This window comes from Lepidochelys kempii, chromosome 14 (assembly GCF_965140285.1).
Source record: "Lepidochelys kempii isolate rLepKem1 chromosome 14, rLepKem1.hap1, whole genome shotgun sequence".
In the NCBI taxonomy this organism is placed as follows: domain Eukaryota; kingdom Metazoa; phylum Chordata; order Testudines; family Cheloniidae; genus Lepidochelys; species Lepidochelys kempii.
Window position 1 is genome coordinate 3079618 of NC_136393.1, and position 17838 is coordinate 3097455.

Here is a 17838-nt window from a genome sequence, read left to right on the forward strand (position 1 = left end):
GGGTGCGTCTCCTCAGCCCTTGGCAGGGCTGTGGGAGCAGAGCTCTGGCGGGGCGGGCGGGAGCGGGGGGGTTGCTCGGGAGTGTGTGAAAGGAGGGGGGTGGGAACCTGGCGCAGGCCTGGCCGCGCGGCTCGGCAGCCAGACCCGGAGCCTGGGGAGCAGAGCTGGTGCCAGCGGCCTGTGAGTCAGCTGGTCGGAAACGTGGGGGGGAGTGTGAGAGCGGCCGGCGGGGCCCTGTTCTCAGGGAGCCCCGAGCCAGCCAGCGCAGAGCCTGGGTCGCTTTGCCGCCTGCTTCCCAGCTTCCAGAGCAAGCTGGGCCTGGAACCTCGGCCGGCCCTGCCCAGCACATGGCAGCTCTGGCCCCCTGCCCAGCTCCTCCCGCTGCCCGGCCCCCATGCTCCCTGGGGGGAGCCGGGGTAAATCCCCCCCCACCCACACACTGAGGAACTAGACTGGGGGGAAAGTTAGACTCTGAACCTGGCTCAGCCGATCAGGTTACTCCGTTAGAGAACCCTTGTTCGCCCCGGGCCGCGGCTCAGGGCATCAGCTTGATGCGTCGGCCCCTCTCTGCTCCTGCCCTGGGATGCCACAGCCCCCTCTCCCCCACCCCGGGATGCCACTTCCTCTCACTCCACCCCGGGATGCCGTGCCCCCCCTCACACCCCCAGGATGCCACACACCCCTCTCATCCCCACCACGGGATGCCGCGCCCCCCTCTCACCCTGCCCCCCAGGATGCTGCGCCCTTCTCTCATCCCCCCCAGGACGTCATGACCCCCTCTCCTCTCACCCCCCTCTGCTCCCACCCCAGGACACCATGCCCCTCCTCTTCTCCTGCCTGGGATATCATGCCCCCCTTCATCCCCCAATCTAGGACACTGCACCCCCACTCCACCCACCCCAGGATGCTGCACCCCTCTCTCATCTCCCCCCCCAGGACCCTGCTCCCCCCTCTGCTCCCACCCTGGGATGCTGCACCCCCCTCTCCTATCACCCCAGGTCATGGTGCCCCTCCCCACTCCAGTGTGAGCTCCATGGGGCAGGGCACCCCAGGCTGAAGTGGTACACGACAGGGTGGGGGTGGCCCTGCCTGCCTGGCACCTGCTCTAGAGAGGGGGCACATCCGGTTCTGGGGGGCCAGGCTGGCACCTCTACCCCGAGCGCAGAGCACTCCCCCTCCCCTCTCGGTGACTCAGTGATTCCTGGGTTTGGAATCCAGCCCCTTGCTGCTTCTCCTGAGCTGTCTGCTTGCCCGGGCCCTATAATGCGGCCTGGCTCCTGGCTGGAGCCACGGATGCATGGAAACACTTTGCCTCATCGCATCTGATTTAAATCAAGTTCAGAGTGCTTCTAACCAGGCTGGGCTTGCCAGGGTATGGTGGGCTCATGGGGGCTTGCCTAGCACTCGGGGGGGGGGGGGGCGGGGAGCGCCTGCGGGCAGCGTGTGTTCGGGGGTGGTTTGCCAGGGCTCAATGAGTGCTGGGGGTGCAGCTGTTTGCGGGGAGAGCTGGGGGGCCGAGGATGGGAGAGACTGACCCCACGTTCTGCCAGTGTGGCCATTAGAACTGTCCTCTGTCTTGAGCCATGAAGAGCCGTGGTGGGGCTTTGCTGGGGATAGGCCGAGGGGCAGATGGGGTGACATGGGAAGATGTTTGCAGAACAAGAGCATGTTGGAGCTGGGAAGGGGTGGGGAGTGAAATGGAGGGTGAGGCAGAGACCCAGGGCTGGGAGCATCAGCCGAGCTCCATCTTTTCATTAGCTGAGATCTCCTCTCCCATGGTCTGTCTCCTCCACTTCCACTTCTTGGCTTCCAGCCCACCCATCCTAGCCCCTTGGCCTCCCCCTCCCACGGTGAGCTGGCATGGGGTGCTCTTGGCCCGCAACGCTTCTCTTCCTTTGCTGGCACAGAGCGTGGGGCTGGGAAGGGGGAGCGAACGCCAGAATCTCCGACCCCAAATGGAGCAGGGAAAGTCATTGTCTGGCTCTGTGATGGCAGGAGACTAGGAAATGGTTTGGCGGGCGTGGCGGGGTCCCAGCCAGAGCCAGGGGGCCGCCAGCCACTCCGGGACGGTTCGGGTGAAAATCAGGAGCCAGTGACATTTAATTGTAAAAGACTGGGAGTCTGGAAACACCCCACCCCTGCTGGCTGCTTCCCCGGCCCAGCCAACCCCTGTGTGAAGCCACGGCCTACGGGCCGGAGCCCTGGCTAAGAGAAGTGAGCAGGCCCAGCACAGGTCGGGTCTGAGGGCTATAGGCCTAGCTGGGGGGGCCTGGATGTGGGGGGCAGGGGAGGAGGGAGATTCCCGGGAGGGGGGAAATCCTGAGGGGGTGCCCAAATGCTCCAAGCTGGCACCGTGGGCTGGGGGGGCTGGAGAACTGGGAGCTGAGCCGGGCCCTGCCAGCTGGGGACAGAGGGCTGAGCTGGGAGCGGCCGTGCTGTTGAGCCAAAGGGGGCAGCTGCCTGGTGAGGTCGCTGGGGCTGGTGAGTGCCGAGGACTCGGCAGCGCCAGCCCCTTCTGCGCCCACATATATGGTCCCTGCCAGGCTGGGGGGTGGCTTCCAGGGTTCGTGGCAGGTTTGGCCCCCGCCCTGGGGGCTGGGACAGAGCTGGGCTGGCTGTAGGCGCAGGGGAGCCTACAGCCAGTCTATCCCTGCCTCATTGCAGCTGTGGGTGGGCGCTCCTTGGCAAAGCGGGTCGAGCCCCCCATCGCCTGTGGGGGCTGAATGCTGCTCTGGGGAGCAGGTGGGGGCGTGGGTCCTGCCTTGAGGCCATCACCTGCCCCATGGTTGCCAGTGCAGGCTCTGGGGTCCTGGGCTCCCAGCTCCCTCGCTTGGGGTCTGGCCTCCACTTGTTCCCAGGCCCCCCTGCTCCTCTGGGAATCCCCCATCGCTGCCTGTGGGAGGGCCCAGGCTCCCTGTTCTCAGAGCTGCAGCCTGGAAAATCCTTCTCCTCCTTGGAGCTGGGCCCTGGCATCCCGGCCCCGCTGGCTGCTCGGCTGCCCCGGAGACGCGCACTGAGCAGTGGCCCGGGCGCCCGCCCCCAGCACAGCTGCTGGGCGCGGCCTCGCCCCGCCTGCTCTGCGGTGCCCAGCCCCAGCCCCTGGCTCTGCGAGCGGGAAGGCTGGGGCGAGCGTAACCACATCCCGACACTCATCCCCGAGGCATCCTGGGGATTAGCTCCGGAGCGTGGGCTGGCTTAGAGAGCAGAGCTCACTTCCTCCCCGTGTGGGCGTCTGGCCAGGCCCCGCCGGGCTTCCCATCAGGGAATGACCCGCTCCTCAGCCGCACCCCCGGCTGCAAACACATGTGCTGGGGCGGGGAGAGGACCGGGGCCAGCCTGCCCGGCCCTTGGTTACCGGCTGCGATGTTTCCAACATGATCTCACAGGCCGGTCTTCCACGCTCGTCTCCTCCTCCAGCCTGCACCTCCCCAGCCCCAGCCGCTCCCCAGCACCGCTGCTCTCCCGCCCCTCCGGGGGCCTGCAGGCTGGGGAATGTTGGACCTAGCCCCCTGCCCCCATTGCTGGTCCGGGTGAGCACCTGGCATGGGGTGTGTTGTCCCTGCTGGGGGGTTGGGGCTGCCAGCCCCTGGCCAGGCCCTGAGGTGTGGGGGCTGTGTGTGGTACAGAAGACAACTGCCTGCTGTTGGGTGGGTGTGGCAGGGCTTGGAGGGGCGCTGAGCCTGCTCCCTGCCCCACCCCAACCATACCTGGTGTCTCACAGGCTGGGGGCCGGTGGGGCTGGACACCTGCTCTGCCCTGGGGTGCTGCCAGCTCCTAATCCAGAGCCGGACGCAGGAGGGCCTGGATGGGGCTGCACTCCTGTGCACACAGGCTGCCCCGTGGCCCACGCACGCTCGCGCCCCGGCTGACGCCCGCCTACGCAGCCTCTCCACCTTCGGTGCTGGGCCCAGCCCCTGGAAGCGCCGGCGCTGGGCTGCTCCTCGAGGCCACTGACTGCAGCACCTGTTGCCCGACATGCGCAGGCATGAAGGGGGGTGCCGAGCTGTCCTGCTGCCCCAGTGGCACCTGCCCTTCGGAGCCCGTGGCAGCGTGAGCAGGGCCCGGAGCTGGGAGCCTCAGGGACGTTCTCTGTGCGTGGCCAGGCGGCTGGGCCCCCACACCCTTTGGCAGCTGCCTGGGGAGCGAGGTGGGGGGGTTGTACTGAGTGAAGGGCGCATCGCTCCCTGGACAGCCCTGCCGGCCTCCGTGACGACATGCGTGTGTGGCTCCTGGGCTGGGGGAGGGGAGCTGGGCTGGGCGGGGCACCGTGGAGGGAGTCCCGTTGGGGTTGCCTGGGGGAGACGGGGGGAGACCAGCAGGGGCTCCCTGCCCAACAGCTCCGTGGTCCTGCTGAGGGGAGACGGAGCTGCCTGCTCCCCCCCGATCAGCATGAGCAGCGGGGTGCCCTCTGCCATGGGCAGGCACACAGAGAGGCACTGTCGGCTCCTTAGAACCACCGAGATGGACAGCCCTAGCCATGTGCACGTGCCAGAACCGGCAGGTGAATGCGGCCCCACAAGTGCCCGCAGACATGTACGTGGAAACGCTCATGTGCCCTGCACGCCTCTGCCAGCTGGTGCACACACCCAAATGCCTCCGTGTGAGAGATGAGCCCTCGCCCCGGGCTCAGAGTGCAAATCGGAAGGGGCAGATTTCCTTGCGTTTCCCCGATGGCCCTGCGGCTCCACATGGCCTCCTTGGTGGGGGTGGCCCTCAGGGACTTCATGGAGCCGAGGGTGAACCTCCCAACAGACGTGGGTGTGAGTGGGTGTGTGCATGCCCGGGCATGTGGGCACTCATTTTCTGGGGGAGCGTGAATGGGTCAGAGCACGTGGGTGCCCGGGTGCTGCTGTGTGGGTGCCCACGCAGAAGACCCTGGCCCCGGCGGAGCTGATGGTCCTTTGTTGTGTTTACAGCAGGGAGTGGATTGATGGGGAACACGCCCGCCTCGTCCTTCATGGGCAGCTTCCTCACCAGCAGCCTGGGCTCGGCCGCCCCCACGCATCCCACGGGCCCCGCCTCGTCCCCCTCGGAGCCGGCCTACCGGGGCCCACACTCTGGCACCTCCCAGATCTGGTTCTCACACTCCCACGAAGGTAAGGGCTCGGCGGCCCAGAGCGCCACGGGTGAACTGGGGAGGGAGCAGGGCACGGGAGACAGTGGGGACATAGGGAGCAGCAGCAGCCATCCAGCCTCGACTCATTGCTCCTCCTGGCATACCACAGGGATTTGGCCAGTGAACCAATGGCAGCGAGGTGCCTGCCCGCCCTCAGGCCACGTGTCCCCAGATGTGCCAGGTGCATCCTGCTTCCCAGGGCCACGTGTCCCCAGATGTGCCAGGCGCATCCTGCTTCCCAGGGCCACGTGTCCCCAGATGTGCCAGGTGCATCCTGCTTCCCAGGGCCACGTGTCCCCAGATGTGCCAGGTGCGTCCTGCTGCCTAGGGCCCACGTGTCCCCAGATGTGTCAGGCGCATCCTGCTGCCCAGGGCCACATGTCCCCACATGTACACACATGTACACACTCAGACGTCTCTAAGACCTTTGACTTGGTACCACACAACATTTTGATTAAAACACTAGAATGAGATAAAATTACCCTGCACACATGAAATGGACTAAAAACTGGCTAACTGGTAGATCTCAAAATGTACCTGCAAGTGGGGAATCACCATTGAGCGGGTGTGTTACAGTGGGTCCCGCAGGGATCAGTTCTTGGCTCTACACTAATTAACATCTTTATCAATGACCTGGAAGAAAACATAAAATCATCCCTGATGAATTTACCGATGACAGAAACATGGGGAAGTGGGAAATAATGCAGAGGCCAGGTCACTGGTACAGAGCGATCAGCATCACCTGGTAACCTGGGCGCAAGCAAACAGTGGGTATTTTAATACAGCTACATGTCACTACACGTCTGGGAACAGAACGCTGGCCATGCTACCAGGCTGGGGGGCTCTGACCTGGGGAGCAGCAACTCTGTAGAAGATTTGGGTGGGGTGGGGAGATGGAATTCAGCTGAACGTGAGCTCCCGGTGCAACACTGGCCAAAAGCGCCGATGGGATCGTGGGATGCACAACGGGAATCTGGAGGAGGAGCAGAGAGGTTATGTCACTGCTGTTCCGGGTCCTGGTCTGACTGCTGCTGGGATCCTGTGTCCAGTTCTGGTGCCACAATTCAGGAGGGATGTGGATAAATCTGAGACGGGTCAGAGAAGAGCCACGAGAATGATCAAAGGGTTAGAAAAGCTGCCTTGTCGTGACAGACTCAAGGAGATCAATCTATTTAGCTTAACAATGGGACGTCCAGGGGGGACTGAATCCCAGTCTGGAAGTACCGACCTGGGGAACTTTGATAATTGGCTCTTCAGTCTAGCAGAGGAAGGTCTCACCCCATCCAGTGGCTGGACGCTGAAGCTAGACACAGTCAGCCTGGGAATAAGGCAGACATTTTTAATGATGAGAATAACTAACTACTGGAGTAATTTCCCCAAGGGGGCCTGGTAGATTCACCATCACGGGCAATTTTGCAATGAAGGCTGGATGTTTGCTAAAAGCTCTGCCCTAGGGATTGTTGTGGGGCAGGTCTCTGAGTCTGGCCTGCGTTATCCAGGAAGTCAGACGAGGTGATTGCAACGGTCCCGTCTGGCCTTGGAATCTATAAATCTGTGTCCTGGTGGCCCCCCTGGCTGTGCATCCCCAAAAGTGCCAGCCACCCACATGGCTCCGCGTCCCCAGATGTGCCGGCTGCCCCCAGGGTCATGTGTCCCCAGATGTGCCAGGTATGTCTTTCTGCCCGGCTGGCTGTGTGGCCCTGCCCCTCGGTTGGGTTAGCTGTGCCTTAGGAGAAGGGTGAGGGTGACTTTACTGGCCCCAGCCGGCTGCTTTTGGTAACCCCATCTCTGGTTACCATCCCAGGGGATGAGCACGTCCGGCGGGGCAGGGTGGCACCGAAGGGGTTAAAGCTTTGGAGACGCTGGCTCTCGGCACGGTTGGCATGCAGAGAGGTCATTGCAGTTGGCAGCGTGAGTGAGCGGTGGGCTCTGTGCTACTGGCACCTGACTGCACTGTAATGCGACGGTTCCTGCAAATCGAGTGTTTAGAGAGGCGATGAGGTGTGTGTGTGGGAGGGCGGGGCTCTCTGCAGCCCTCTCGCCCTCCTGGGGCCTGTGTGTCTCTGGCTGGGGGCTTGGCGTGACGGGGCTTGGAGGGGCATGATGCTCAGGGACCTGACTGCTCAGGACTGAAAAGTGTTAGAGAGAACTGAGGGGGGGTGGGCAGGGGAGCCCAGTACAGCTGTGCCATGCCACGCCTTGCGCGCCTTCCCCTGCCCCAGACAGTGCCTGACACTGCCAGCTCCCACCATGGCTTGTGTGATGTGCACAAACAGGGACTGGGCTGAGGCCAGTCTGACTCATGCCACTTGTGACCATTGGGATGTGGAATCTGCTTTGCCAGCTCGCTGTGCCGGGCACCCTCCTGGCAGCACCCGGGGGCCGTCCCTGTCAGTGCAGTGCATGTAGCCTGTCGCTTCCCAGGCAGGAGTCCAGCATGGAGGCCGCGCTGCAGTGTGAGCTGGGCCTGGGCAAACCGGCCCCTTGGCCAGCAGCTCACTGGGTCGCTGGCCAACGTGGGGGTGGGTCTGTAGCAGGCTGTGGGGAGCGGGGCAGGTGCCAGGAAACAGCGCAGGGAGCAGCCGGCATAACCGACACCAGGCCCTGAGCTGCAGGTGCCTGCCGCACTGGCTGCCCACGGGGCCCGATCTCCGCGATAAGCAGCAGGGGCTCCAGGGGAAGGGAGAGGGGCCTTGGGTAGGCGGAGGACTGAAGGGCCCCTCCCTCTTTCCAGAAGCAGCCCGGGATGCAGGGGTGACCACGGCCTTTCACCCCACACCCAGCCCAGCCGGAGTCACTATCCCAGGCTCCCGGAGCTGGGCTGGGGTGCTATCGCCCACTCGGGGGCTGGCGCCTGTCCCTGCCCCCCACCGCCTGCTCATCAGCACAGAGCCTCTGTGGTTAAACCGGCGACACCCCGGCTTCCTGTGCCACTAACGGCCGGGGGGAGGGGGATCCTGCTGCCGCAGACTGGGGGGGGAAGGGGGCTCCTGGCTCAGCCCCCCAGCCACGCTGCTCTGCATCATGGGGGTTGTGCTGGGGAGATGCAGCCTGCCTGCCCCCCACACTGGCCCCAGGGAACTGGTTCACTCACTGGTGGGGAGCAGCACCCCCAGTGCCCACTCTGGGCTGGGCAAACCCCCAGAATTCACGGAACTGACTGTACGTCCGATCCCAGCTCACTCCCTAACCCCAGCCTGCTACCTGCTCCCCCAAAGGAGAACTACTGGTATCCCACTGGACAGCTGGCTCCATTCTCCAGCCCCTCCCCATGCCCCGCCAGCTCTGCTGGTGCCCCCAACTCCCGACCCGCAGCCCCCTGCTATCCCAGCCCTGCCCTCTAAACTCTGCTGGTGCCTCTCAATCCGGGCCCGCAGCCCCCTGCTATCTCAGCGTTGCCCCACCCCAGCGCGGACGGTGCCTCTCACTCCCAACCCGCAGCCCGTTGCTGCCCTTCCCCCCGGCCTGGGTTTGGTGCTGAGTCTGCAGTGTCCCCACCTGATCCCTGTCCAGTGAGCTGGGTCAGCGCCGGGAAGTGAGGGAGATGCAGAGTTAAGGAGCGAGGAGCAAGGTGGTATTGGCAGGATGCCCTGGCACCGAGCCCGGCTGCTAGTTTGAACTGGTGCCAGCTGGCTTCCGGCATGCCGGGGCTTGCTCAGCACGTCGGCCGGGGGCGGGGGGGCGCAGCGCACGGCTGCATGAGCAAGATCACGAGAGGCCTTATTGACGGGCAGCCTGACTGAGCACCGGCAGCTAATGAAGCTGAAAGGGGCCGGTGCGCGGCATGGGGCTCATAACTCAGCCTTCCAGGAGGGCACTTGCGCCAGGCTCGCTATTGCGCTAGAGGGAAGCAGAGAGGGGGCCTCACAGAGCCCTGGGGGTTGGGTGGGAAGGGGGCAGCAGCGTGGGAAGGGGCATGGGTCTGCGTGAAGGGGGGCGGGAGAAGATGGGGCTGCAGGCACCTGGAATAAAGCCCTGGCATCTCACTGCAGGGCCTGTGAGCTGTCATCTCAGCTCTTTTCACCAGTGACACAAGTCTGGAGGGTCTCAGCATGGGGCCCGTTGGGGTGGGGCGGGGTGGAGGTGTGCGATGGGGCTGGCACATCCCTGGCCCAGATGCTTGGTTGGTCTCTTTCTGCAGCCCCAGGTTTGACTTCGCTGCGCAGAGGGGCAGGATGGGGCCTCTGGATCTTGGCAGAGCGCTGCATCCCAGCCCCGGCTAGTGGGAATTTCCTGCTCCACACAGACCTGCTGGGTCCTGGGCCCAGACCCCACTGCTGGGCCCCACTGCGCCGGCTTCCCTGGGAGGCCCTGAGCCCTGGGCCAGAGGGGTGGGGTGTGGCTGTGTCCCATGGCAGGGAGCAGGGGAGCCACCAGAAGCAGTAATGGGGAGAGGATGGGCTGGCCGGGGGCGGGGCCATGGGGCTGGCCGGGGTGTGTGCCGGAAGCCTGCCCCTGGTGGAGGCAGGTGGGACTGGTGACCCCAAGAGTAAGAGTGAGTCTACAGAACGCCCCATAGGAAACATCTAAAAATGTGGGGGGAGGGGTCCAGGCCAGGGCTGGACAGACATAGGTGGGGTCCAGGCTTGGAAGAGGGTCAGAGTCTGGGGTGAAGCTGTCCCAGGAGGGAGTGCAGCAAATTCACTGGGCCCAGCCCCATCAGCAGCTCGTGGTCCCATCCCACCAGAGGAAGGGGAATCGGGGCCCTACTGCCACTGTCGGACATTTGTGACTGTACAGGGAAAGTGCCTCACCCACCACTGAAATGCAGCCACCTCTGGGCTGCCACGCAGCAGCTGTTTAATCGCTCCCATCAATGCAGCCAGGACAAGGAGTGAGGGAGCCAACATGCCCCGCTGAAGCTGCACGTGAGTTTGGAGCAGCAGAACGGAATTGCCCCTTTGGGATCTGGCCAGGATGTGGACGCTGACGCCGGTGGAGGTTGAATGACCGCAGGCTTCCTGGGTTTGCTGCCCCTGGGAGGGACGACCCTGCCCAGCTCAGCGTCCCCGCCGAGGGCTTGGGGCCGGTGTGCATTGTGCCTCCCAGTCCCCATCTGTGCCCAGGGCTTGCGTCTATGTCTCTGTGCCCTTTGCCAGGCACTGGCTCATCTCAGCCCCGCTCGTCTGGCAGCCTGTGACCAAAGCACCCAGCAGGGACAGGTTGGGCCCCTCCAGGCCTGCTGCAGCATATCTCACCAGCAGCCTGGCGTGCTCAGCTCCTGGGCAAGGCAAGCAGGAGCGGGTGTGTTCCTGTGCCGAGGCTGCTGGGCCATGCAAGGCTGATGTGTGTGGATTATGGCTGTGCTCACATCACTGCGTATCTGTACACGTGTCTCCGTGTGGGTCTGTGTCCCTCCCCGTGTGCACGGCCATGGTTGGGTGTGGGTGGCAGGCCGTGCACACGGGGAGGGACACAGACCCACACGGAGACAGGCCGTGCATATGCCTATGTGCTCACGCATGTATGTATCTGTGCGTGGGGTGGGGGATATGCTCACGCGTGCGCATTTAGGCATGTTGTAGCCATGGGGGAGGGCTGGATTTGACCCCTCAGTGCCCAGTGCAGGAGTCAGCCGGTTGAGGGTGGGCTGGGCCCGGCGGGCAGAAGCTCTGGATCTCCTGGTTCCTCGCCTGCTCCTGTGCCCCCTTCCCCTCCGGGCAGAGATGGGTGCTCAGGTGTCCCGAGACAGGCACTGCTGCCAGTGGCAAGGGATTCTGGGTAACCGGAGAGTGCCGGGCTGAGCCCGCTCTGCTCTGCCCCTGAAGCTGGGTGAGCCAGAGCTCAGACCCCTGGCTCCCTGAAAATGCCCCTCCCTCACCACTGCACCTGACACCTCAGCCAGGGGAAGGTGCCCTGTGGGTACCTGGGTCCCAGAGGGCAAAGGGAACCCGCCCCCAAGGGGGAAGGACTCCCTGCCTGCTGGCCGTCTCTCCCCCAGCTCTGCTGGCTGAGCGCAGACATGGGTGTGGAGGGGAACGTGACCTTCCGGGGCCTCCTGGGTGCTGGGGGAGGAAGGCGCCTGCCCACTCGGTACGGCCCCTCGCCCAGCAGGGGTGATCCACCCACCGGGCGCCGAGCTGCAGCCCTGGTACCCAGCGCTCGGGGCTATTTGAGCGGGGCTTAGACCCCTTGCCATGCATTGAGTTTGGGCCCCCACGACTCCCAAAGCAGGTGGGTGTCTCGCCGGCTGCGTCCGGCCGGCTGCGTCCGGCCGGCTGCGTCCGAGTTCGTGCATGTCTGTCAGCGTGAGCGTCTGCGTTTGTGTGTGCGTGTTTCTGTGTCGATAAGTGCGCGTCAGTCTCTGTCTGTGTGTGCACGTCTGTCTGACCCAGCCATTCACAGCTGTCCCGGGACACGGGGTTCCCAGTTCTCGGGCAGGGTACTCGAGGGGGGCTGGGCCCTGCACAAGATTCGGGGCCTGCACTGGCCCCCGTGCGAGGACACAGCACAGAAGCCTGGCCGGACTGGGGGTGGGGTGGGGAGAGACAGGGGGTGACAGCATCTGGGCCTGAGGAATTGACAGACTTTGTTGACTGACATGAGGGCCAGTGAAACTTCTAACAGCAGCTAACGAAAGAGGGACAGCCGCAGGGTTTGCCCAGCCCCGCCCCGCGGCACAGCCCCTGGACATGGCAGGTGCAGCGCGGGATGAAGGTGGCATTGGAGTGGGCAGAAAGGTGCCCTCGACGAGGCAGTAGTGGATGCTATCGAGGGTCCTTCTGACTGGGGCCAAAGGGAAGAGCTGCCGGAGTCAGACGGGGGCTAACAGGCCTCAGGCGGGAGCAGAGCCCCCGTTAGCTCCATGTGGAGGCTGCGTGATCCTGCCTTTGCTGTTTCCTGACTTCGCTGCTTTCTGGGCTCTATGCTGCCCGGGTTTGGGTGCGGCCTGGGCTAGCCAGCTGCTGCTCGTGGGGGTGTAACGGGCAAGATCCATGGGGCTGTCACCACGTGGGGAAGAGGGGGTGCTCTTGGCCTAGCAGTGAGCGCTGCAGTGTGCCCAGAGTCTAACGAGAACTGCCCAGCTGCTTTGGCGGATCACACAGCCTAGCTAGGGTGGAGTTGCCCCGTGCCAGGGCCAGCCACAGGGCTGGGTGGTGCCGAGTGCTGAGGGCTACGCAGGGCTTGAGTGGTGCCAAGGGTCTGTGTGGGCACAGGTTCTGGTGCATGGAGAAATACCAGGTGCCCCGTGCTGGTCCCTTGGCCTTGGAGAGCACGGGGAGGGCACAGCACAATCCCCCGGTACTGAGGCACTGTCCAGCTTGCAGGGGCAAGTGCACAGAAGCCAGTGAGCTGAGCACTCATGTGCGTGCCAGCTCGCTCCCCCTCTTGTGAGGGCTGCCAGGGTGCTGGGCAGACGCGCCAAGAGGAGATCGGGATGGGCTAGCGCGGGGGGGGGTTGCATTGTGCAATTGCAGGTGAACTGACCAGATCTGCCCCCGCCACAAGACTGGCATCCGGGGGATTGATGGAAGCACCATGGGACTGTGTCCTCTCCGCTGGCTCTCTCCTGCCTTGCCCCCCGCGTCACCCCAGCACCTGCGCACGGGGGGGGGGGGTTGCACGCAGGGGGCCCAGGTGCGAATGGCGGGGAAGGGTGTCATGTCACCAGCGTGCGCAGCTAAAGGCCCCAGGGCGATCTCCCGCTGGCCGGAGCTGGGTGGGGTGGGGCTGTCTGACTGCTGGCTCTGTGGAGAGCAGGGACCTGGCTCTGGGGGCCCCGTTCAGAGCCCTGACAGCAGCAACCCGCCCAGGGAGAAGGGCCAGGAGCCTGGATTGTCCATGCAGGCTTTGGTGTTCCTGTGGCCCATCTGGAGGGGGTGCCCAGATGCTATGGGGATGGGCAGCAGGGCTAAGCCTTATGACAGAAGAATGCACTGGGGGGGGGGTGGTACCATTTACCGAGGGCGTCCCACTGGCCTGCGCGCGGGCACCTGTGCTGTGCTCATGACCTGCCTGCCCGTCTGTGCCCCATCGTGGGGCCGGCTCACTCGCTCGCTCTGTCTCCCCAGCTCCGGGGTACCCCAGGTTCTCGGGGAGTCTGGCCTCCACCTTCCTTCCCATGAGCCATTTGGATCACCATGGAAACAGCAACGTCCTCTACAGCCAGCATCGGTTCTACGAAAGCCAGAAAGGCAGGTACCAGGAGGGGCTGGGGCAGGGTCCCCCAGCCTGGAATCTGTGCCCCAGTGGCCGGGCTCCTGGGCCCCAAGGCAATGGGCGGGGAGGGGCTGCCGGGGTGCCCTGGGAGGGGACCAGCCGAGCCTGGGGGGAAGAGGCAGGAAGCCACCTGGAGTTCTTGGCACAAGCCTGTGCCCCGCGAGAGCTTCCTGCTGGGGATTTGGCCCACTGATGCTGGTGGAGCAGGGCTGGTTACCCCAGCTGATGGAGAGATACCCCCGGTCTTTGCATGTGGCAAAGGAAGGGCCAAGTACCCCTCGCCCCCTGGCCGTGGCAGGAGGGGGCAGCACGCAAGCCCACACAGGGTTGGTTTGCGATGCCCCGGCCCAGCCCTTAGCCCTGTGCTGGGACGGAGGATCGAGGGATTTGGGCCACAGGCTGGTTTTTTTCAGGTGCTCGCACCAAAAAGTGGGGAACTTCTGGTGGGGGGTGGGGCGATTTGTGGAGGTGCTGAGCGGGGGGGAGGGTGGGTTAATGGAAGTGGCAGTTCTGGATTGGGAAGGTTGGGGGTGCTGGGGTGGGGAGGATTGGGGGACTAAGGGGGCTGGGATGAAGGGTGCTGGGACGGGAAGGGCTGTGGGGTTGGGATAAGAGGGTGCTGGGGGGAGGATTAGGGAGCTGGGATGAAGGGTGCTGGGGTGGGGAGGGCTGGGGCCAGGAGGCTGCGGAATGGGGGTGCTGCCGGGGTGGGCTCCAGCATCGCTGAGGCGACTGCCATGGCGCTGAGACGTCGAATGCCTCCCGTGGGCGAAGGGGGCTGCAGCGTAGCGCAGGGTCAGCGGGGCCTGGTGGTGGGCGAGCGCTGGGGAGACAACCAGCGTCCAGCCCAGCCAGAGCCGGGTCCTGGGCCCCGTGTGGAGGCGGGTGCCCCTTGGTGCAGAAGGCCACACGCTCACCGGCTGCATTTGCCCCCCAGATAACTTCTACCTGCGGAACCTGCCAGCCCAGCCCACCCTGCTGTCAGCCAACCACAACTTCCCCAGCATTGCCCGGGCAGCCCCCGGCCACCCCATTGGGTCCTGCAGCCGTGACCGCGAGGCCAGCCATGGGCTGAAGAGCCACAAGGAATATGACCGCTACCTCCTGGCCAAGGAGAAGGCGGGCAAGGGGGAGGCCAAGGAGAGGCCGGCGGAGGAGGACGTGAAGGAGCGGCACAAGTTGGTGCTGCCCATGACGCCCGAGGGGCACTGCAAGGAGGGGGTCCACCAGAGGAGCTCGTGCGAGAACCGGGCCAAGCACCTCAACTCCTGCCTCCTGAGCTCCAAAATGCTCAATGGTGACGCCCACAAGGCTGTGCTGCCCAGCTGCACGGGCGGTGCCCTGCCCCGGCACGCTGGCACCGCCATGGCCCAGAGCCGCTGCCCCAAGGACATGCTGAGGTCGGAGTGGGAGCTGGCTCCCCACGAGTCGCCCCAGCCCTACAGCGAGTGCCTGGAGCAGCGCCAGATGCTGCACCACTCGGTCTCCTACACCGTCCCGTCCAGCCTGCCCGCCATCCCGCCCCCGCTCAGCACCTCGGCCGCCACCTTCCCCTGCCTGCAGCTCCACTCCGGCCCCGACGGGCTGTGCCCCTTGCAGGACAAAGCCGGGCGCGAGTTGAAGCTCAGCGGGGCCACGTTCGTGCCGTCGGTGGGACACTTAACCGACAAGAGCAGGTCTTTCCAGGTGGCGTCCGAGGCCTGCAGCCTGGAGCGCGGCGAGGCCAAGGAAAGGCACGAGATGGGCTCGGAGCACACGGGCGCCTACAGCAACTCCTTCCACCATCTCAAGGTGGAGGGCAAGGCGGAGCGGAGGCTGGAGTGGGTGCAGAGCTCCAACGCCCGGCTGAAAGGCCTGGAGTACCTGAACAGCGGTGGCTCCGAGGCCCCCTTCCCCAGCCTGCCCCAGGCACCCAAGGGGGGCCTGGAGAAAGGTAGCTACTTCGAGGTGGCGCCGTCTCAGGACTGCTCCCGCGCCAGCCACCAGGACGCCCTGTGCGTCAAACTCAGCCAGTCCTGCTGCACTTTAGACAAGGGCTCCAAGGACTGCCAGGGCCAGAGCGTGCAGAAGGTGGCGCGGATACGGCACCAGCAGCACGTGCCCCCGGAGCTGGAGCTGGCGGGGAGCGGCTCCGAGGCCAGGAGGAAGTCGATGGGCTACAACGGAGCCCCCCTGCCCCCCTGGGGCATGCAGGGGCAGGGCGCGCCCATGCCCATGGGCGAGGAGAGGAAGAGCTCCTATCTCGACCCCTTCAGCACCAGTTTGCAGCAGGCTGCATTGATGACTCAGGGCTCGGTGCTGAGCCAGGACATGCAGAGCCCCCCTGACGAGGTGTCGGCCATGAAGAACCTGCTGAAATACAGCAACCAAGCACTTATCGTGGGGCAGAAGGCTCCCTTCGTGGGGCTGGGCACCCTCAAGGGCAGCTGCGCCCAGCAGGACGGGAAATTCCCGGTGGGGAAAGGGCAGCAGGAGCCGGAGCGGCCGGACTGTGCCCGCAGCAGAGACCACGAGCTGGCCCACGGGGAGGGCGAGGTGCGGCAGCCGCCCGTGGGCATCGCTGTGGCGGTGGCGCGACAGAAGGACACGCTGAGCCGGCCGGAGCCCTCGTACGGCGCCAACTCCAGCCGGCAGGGCCGGGCGACCGTGGGCCTGAAAGGTAACGGGGCCAGGCCAGCCACACGCCGCCCCGGGGATGGGCAGCCCCATGCCTGGGAGGAGCAGCAGCAACGGTGGGGGGTGTCCGCAGGGCCGGTGGGGGTGGGAGGGCGCTTCCCAGAAACCGCGAGCATCCGGTTCTTATTGCCGGCCGGCATTGCCCCGAGTTCATGGCCCCCGTGCCTCTGCCCGGAGCCCCACTGGGAGGGGCATGGCCGTCCCCAGGGGAAAGCACTGACAGGCCAGGGAACCCTGCACTCAAGCCTGCTGCCCCCTGCGGGCTGCACAGTCCCCTGGGCCCCACCCATCAGCCCCTCTCTCTGTTTTCCTCCCCCAAAGCCCAGTGTCACCCTCGGCTGAAAGCCCCCCGCTATTCCATCCTGAGCCCTCCCCACCAGTGCTCTGCCAGTCAGTGTATGCCCCTCAGCCCCGCCCCACAGCCCCTGTTAGCCCAGCCCTACCGGTGGCCCCTCAGTCCCAACCCGCAGCCCCCCCATCCAAGCCCTGCCCCCCACACTCCTTCCACTGCCCTTCAGTCCCAACCCACAGCCCCTGCTAGCTCAGCCCTGCCCCACACAGCCTTGCCGGTGTCCCTCAGTCCCGACCCACAGCCCCTGCCCACCCCAGCCCTGCCCCCCACACCTCTTCCAGTGCCCCTCAGTCCCAACCCACAGCCCTGCTAGCCGAGCCCTGCCCCACACAGCCCTGTCGGTGCTCCTTAGTCCCATCCTTCAGCCCCACCCTCAGGTTCCCAGCCCTGTGCAGTGTCCTGTCGAGAGCGCCTGGCAGCCCCAGCCAGGGGGTGAGACGGGCACAGGCAGGGGCAGGCTCAGACCCCGTCATGTGTGTACTGGTGAACACGGGAACCCAGGGCGAGAGGCGCGTGCCTGGCCTGCACCCTGTGGGGGGGCGGGGATGGGGTGAGGGATTCTGTCCCTCACGTCTCTCTCTCTCTCTCATCTCCCTCTCGCGGGGTGTCCTGTAGCCGGCTCAGCGCGACCCATGCACGTCATCGACCTGGAGGCAGAGGAGGAGCGGAGCCGCCTGTGCGAGGAGCGACTGGGGATCACAGGCCGAGAGCTTCTTCTCCAGTAAGAAGCCAGCGCGCCCTGGCACACGCCGGCAGGAAACTCAGGCTGGCTGGCCTCCCCCACCCCCTCCGGGGCTGCCCGGATCCCACGTCCCCGGTATTTCTCTGCCCTGGGTCTTAAACGGGCCATGGGTGGCCCCCAAGGCCTCTGGGTCCTGGCTGGAGCAGGGCCAGTAACGGGCTTGGGCAGTGGGTGGGTGCCGGAGGGGGGCTAGGCTGCGCCAAAGTCCCTAGCTTCATTCTACAAACCATGGGCCCAATCTGGAATGGTGCAGCATGCTGGCAGCTCTTGCTGGGGCCCAACGGTGCTCAGCCCCCCAGGATTGGGCCCGTTCGCAGCTGCAAGGAACAAGGGAAGGAGGCAGCAATCTCGGAGCTGGACGCAAACCCTGTCACTCCCAGACCCTGCAGCTCCGGGGCTGGGCAGCACAGGCCAGGGGTGCAGGGCACCAGGACACCTGGGTTCTGCTCCCATCTCTGCCATGGGCGTGGCCTTGGGTGGGGGTCTATCGGCCCCCCCATTTCCCACCTGTAGAGCAGGGGTGGGGCGGACCCTCCCTGGGAACTGCTTTGCCCCTGCTATGTGCATTGAGCCGAGCACATGTCTCTGGCTCAGGGCCCAGCGTGGGACTCACATGGCAGCTGGCCCAGTGCAGGCGCCTCGGGCTGGTCCCATCCTGGCTAACGAGGCAGAGGGAGCCCAGAGCCGGCTGGACAAGTGACCGGCATGGTGCATGCCTGGAACCATGCCTGGGGGCAGCCAGGTGCCCGCGTTGTCACCAGGCATCTTGTCTCTGTTTCCAGCGATGGGGGC

The 17838-nt window shown here is 65.3% G+C and overlaps 1 protein-coding gene across 10 annotated transcripts in view; it reads left to right on the plus strand.

Moving 5' to 3' along the window:
- The window catches only part of BAHCC1 (BAH domain and coiled-coil containing 1), an 89418-nt gene that overhangs the window by 44033 nt on the left and 27547 nt on the right, over positions 1-17838 (plus strand). For all 10 annotated transcript variants that reach the window (XM_073311311.2, XM_073311317.2, XM_073311320.2 and 7 more), the window contains 4 exons: positions 4917-5096; positions 13129-13251; positions 14214-15935; positions 16920-17025. In XM_073311311.2, coding sequence (XP_073167412.1) covers positions 4917-5096; positions 13129-13251; positions 14214-15935; positions 16920-17025 — 2131 coding nt within the window. The remainder of the gene's footprint in view (positions 1-4916; positions 5097-13128; positions 13252-14213; positions 15936-16919; positions 17026-17838) is intronic.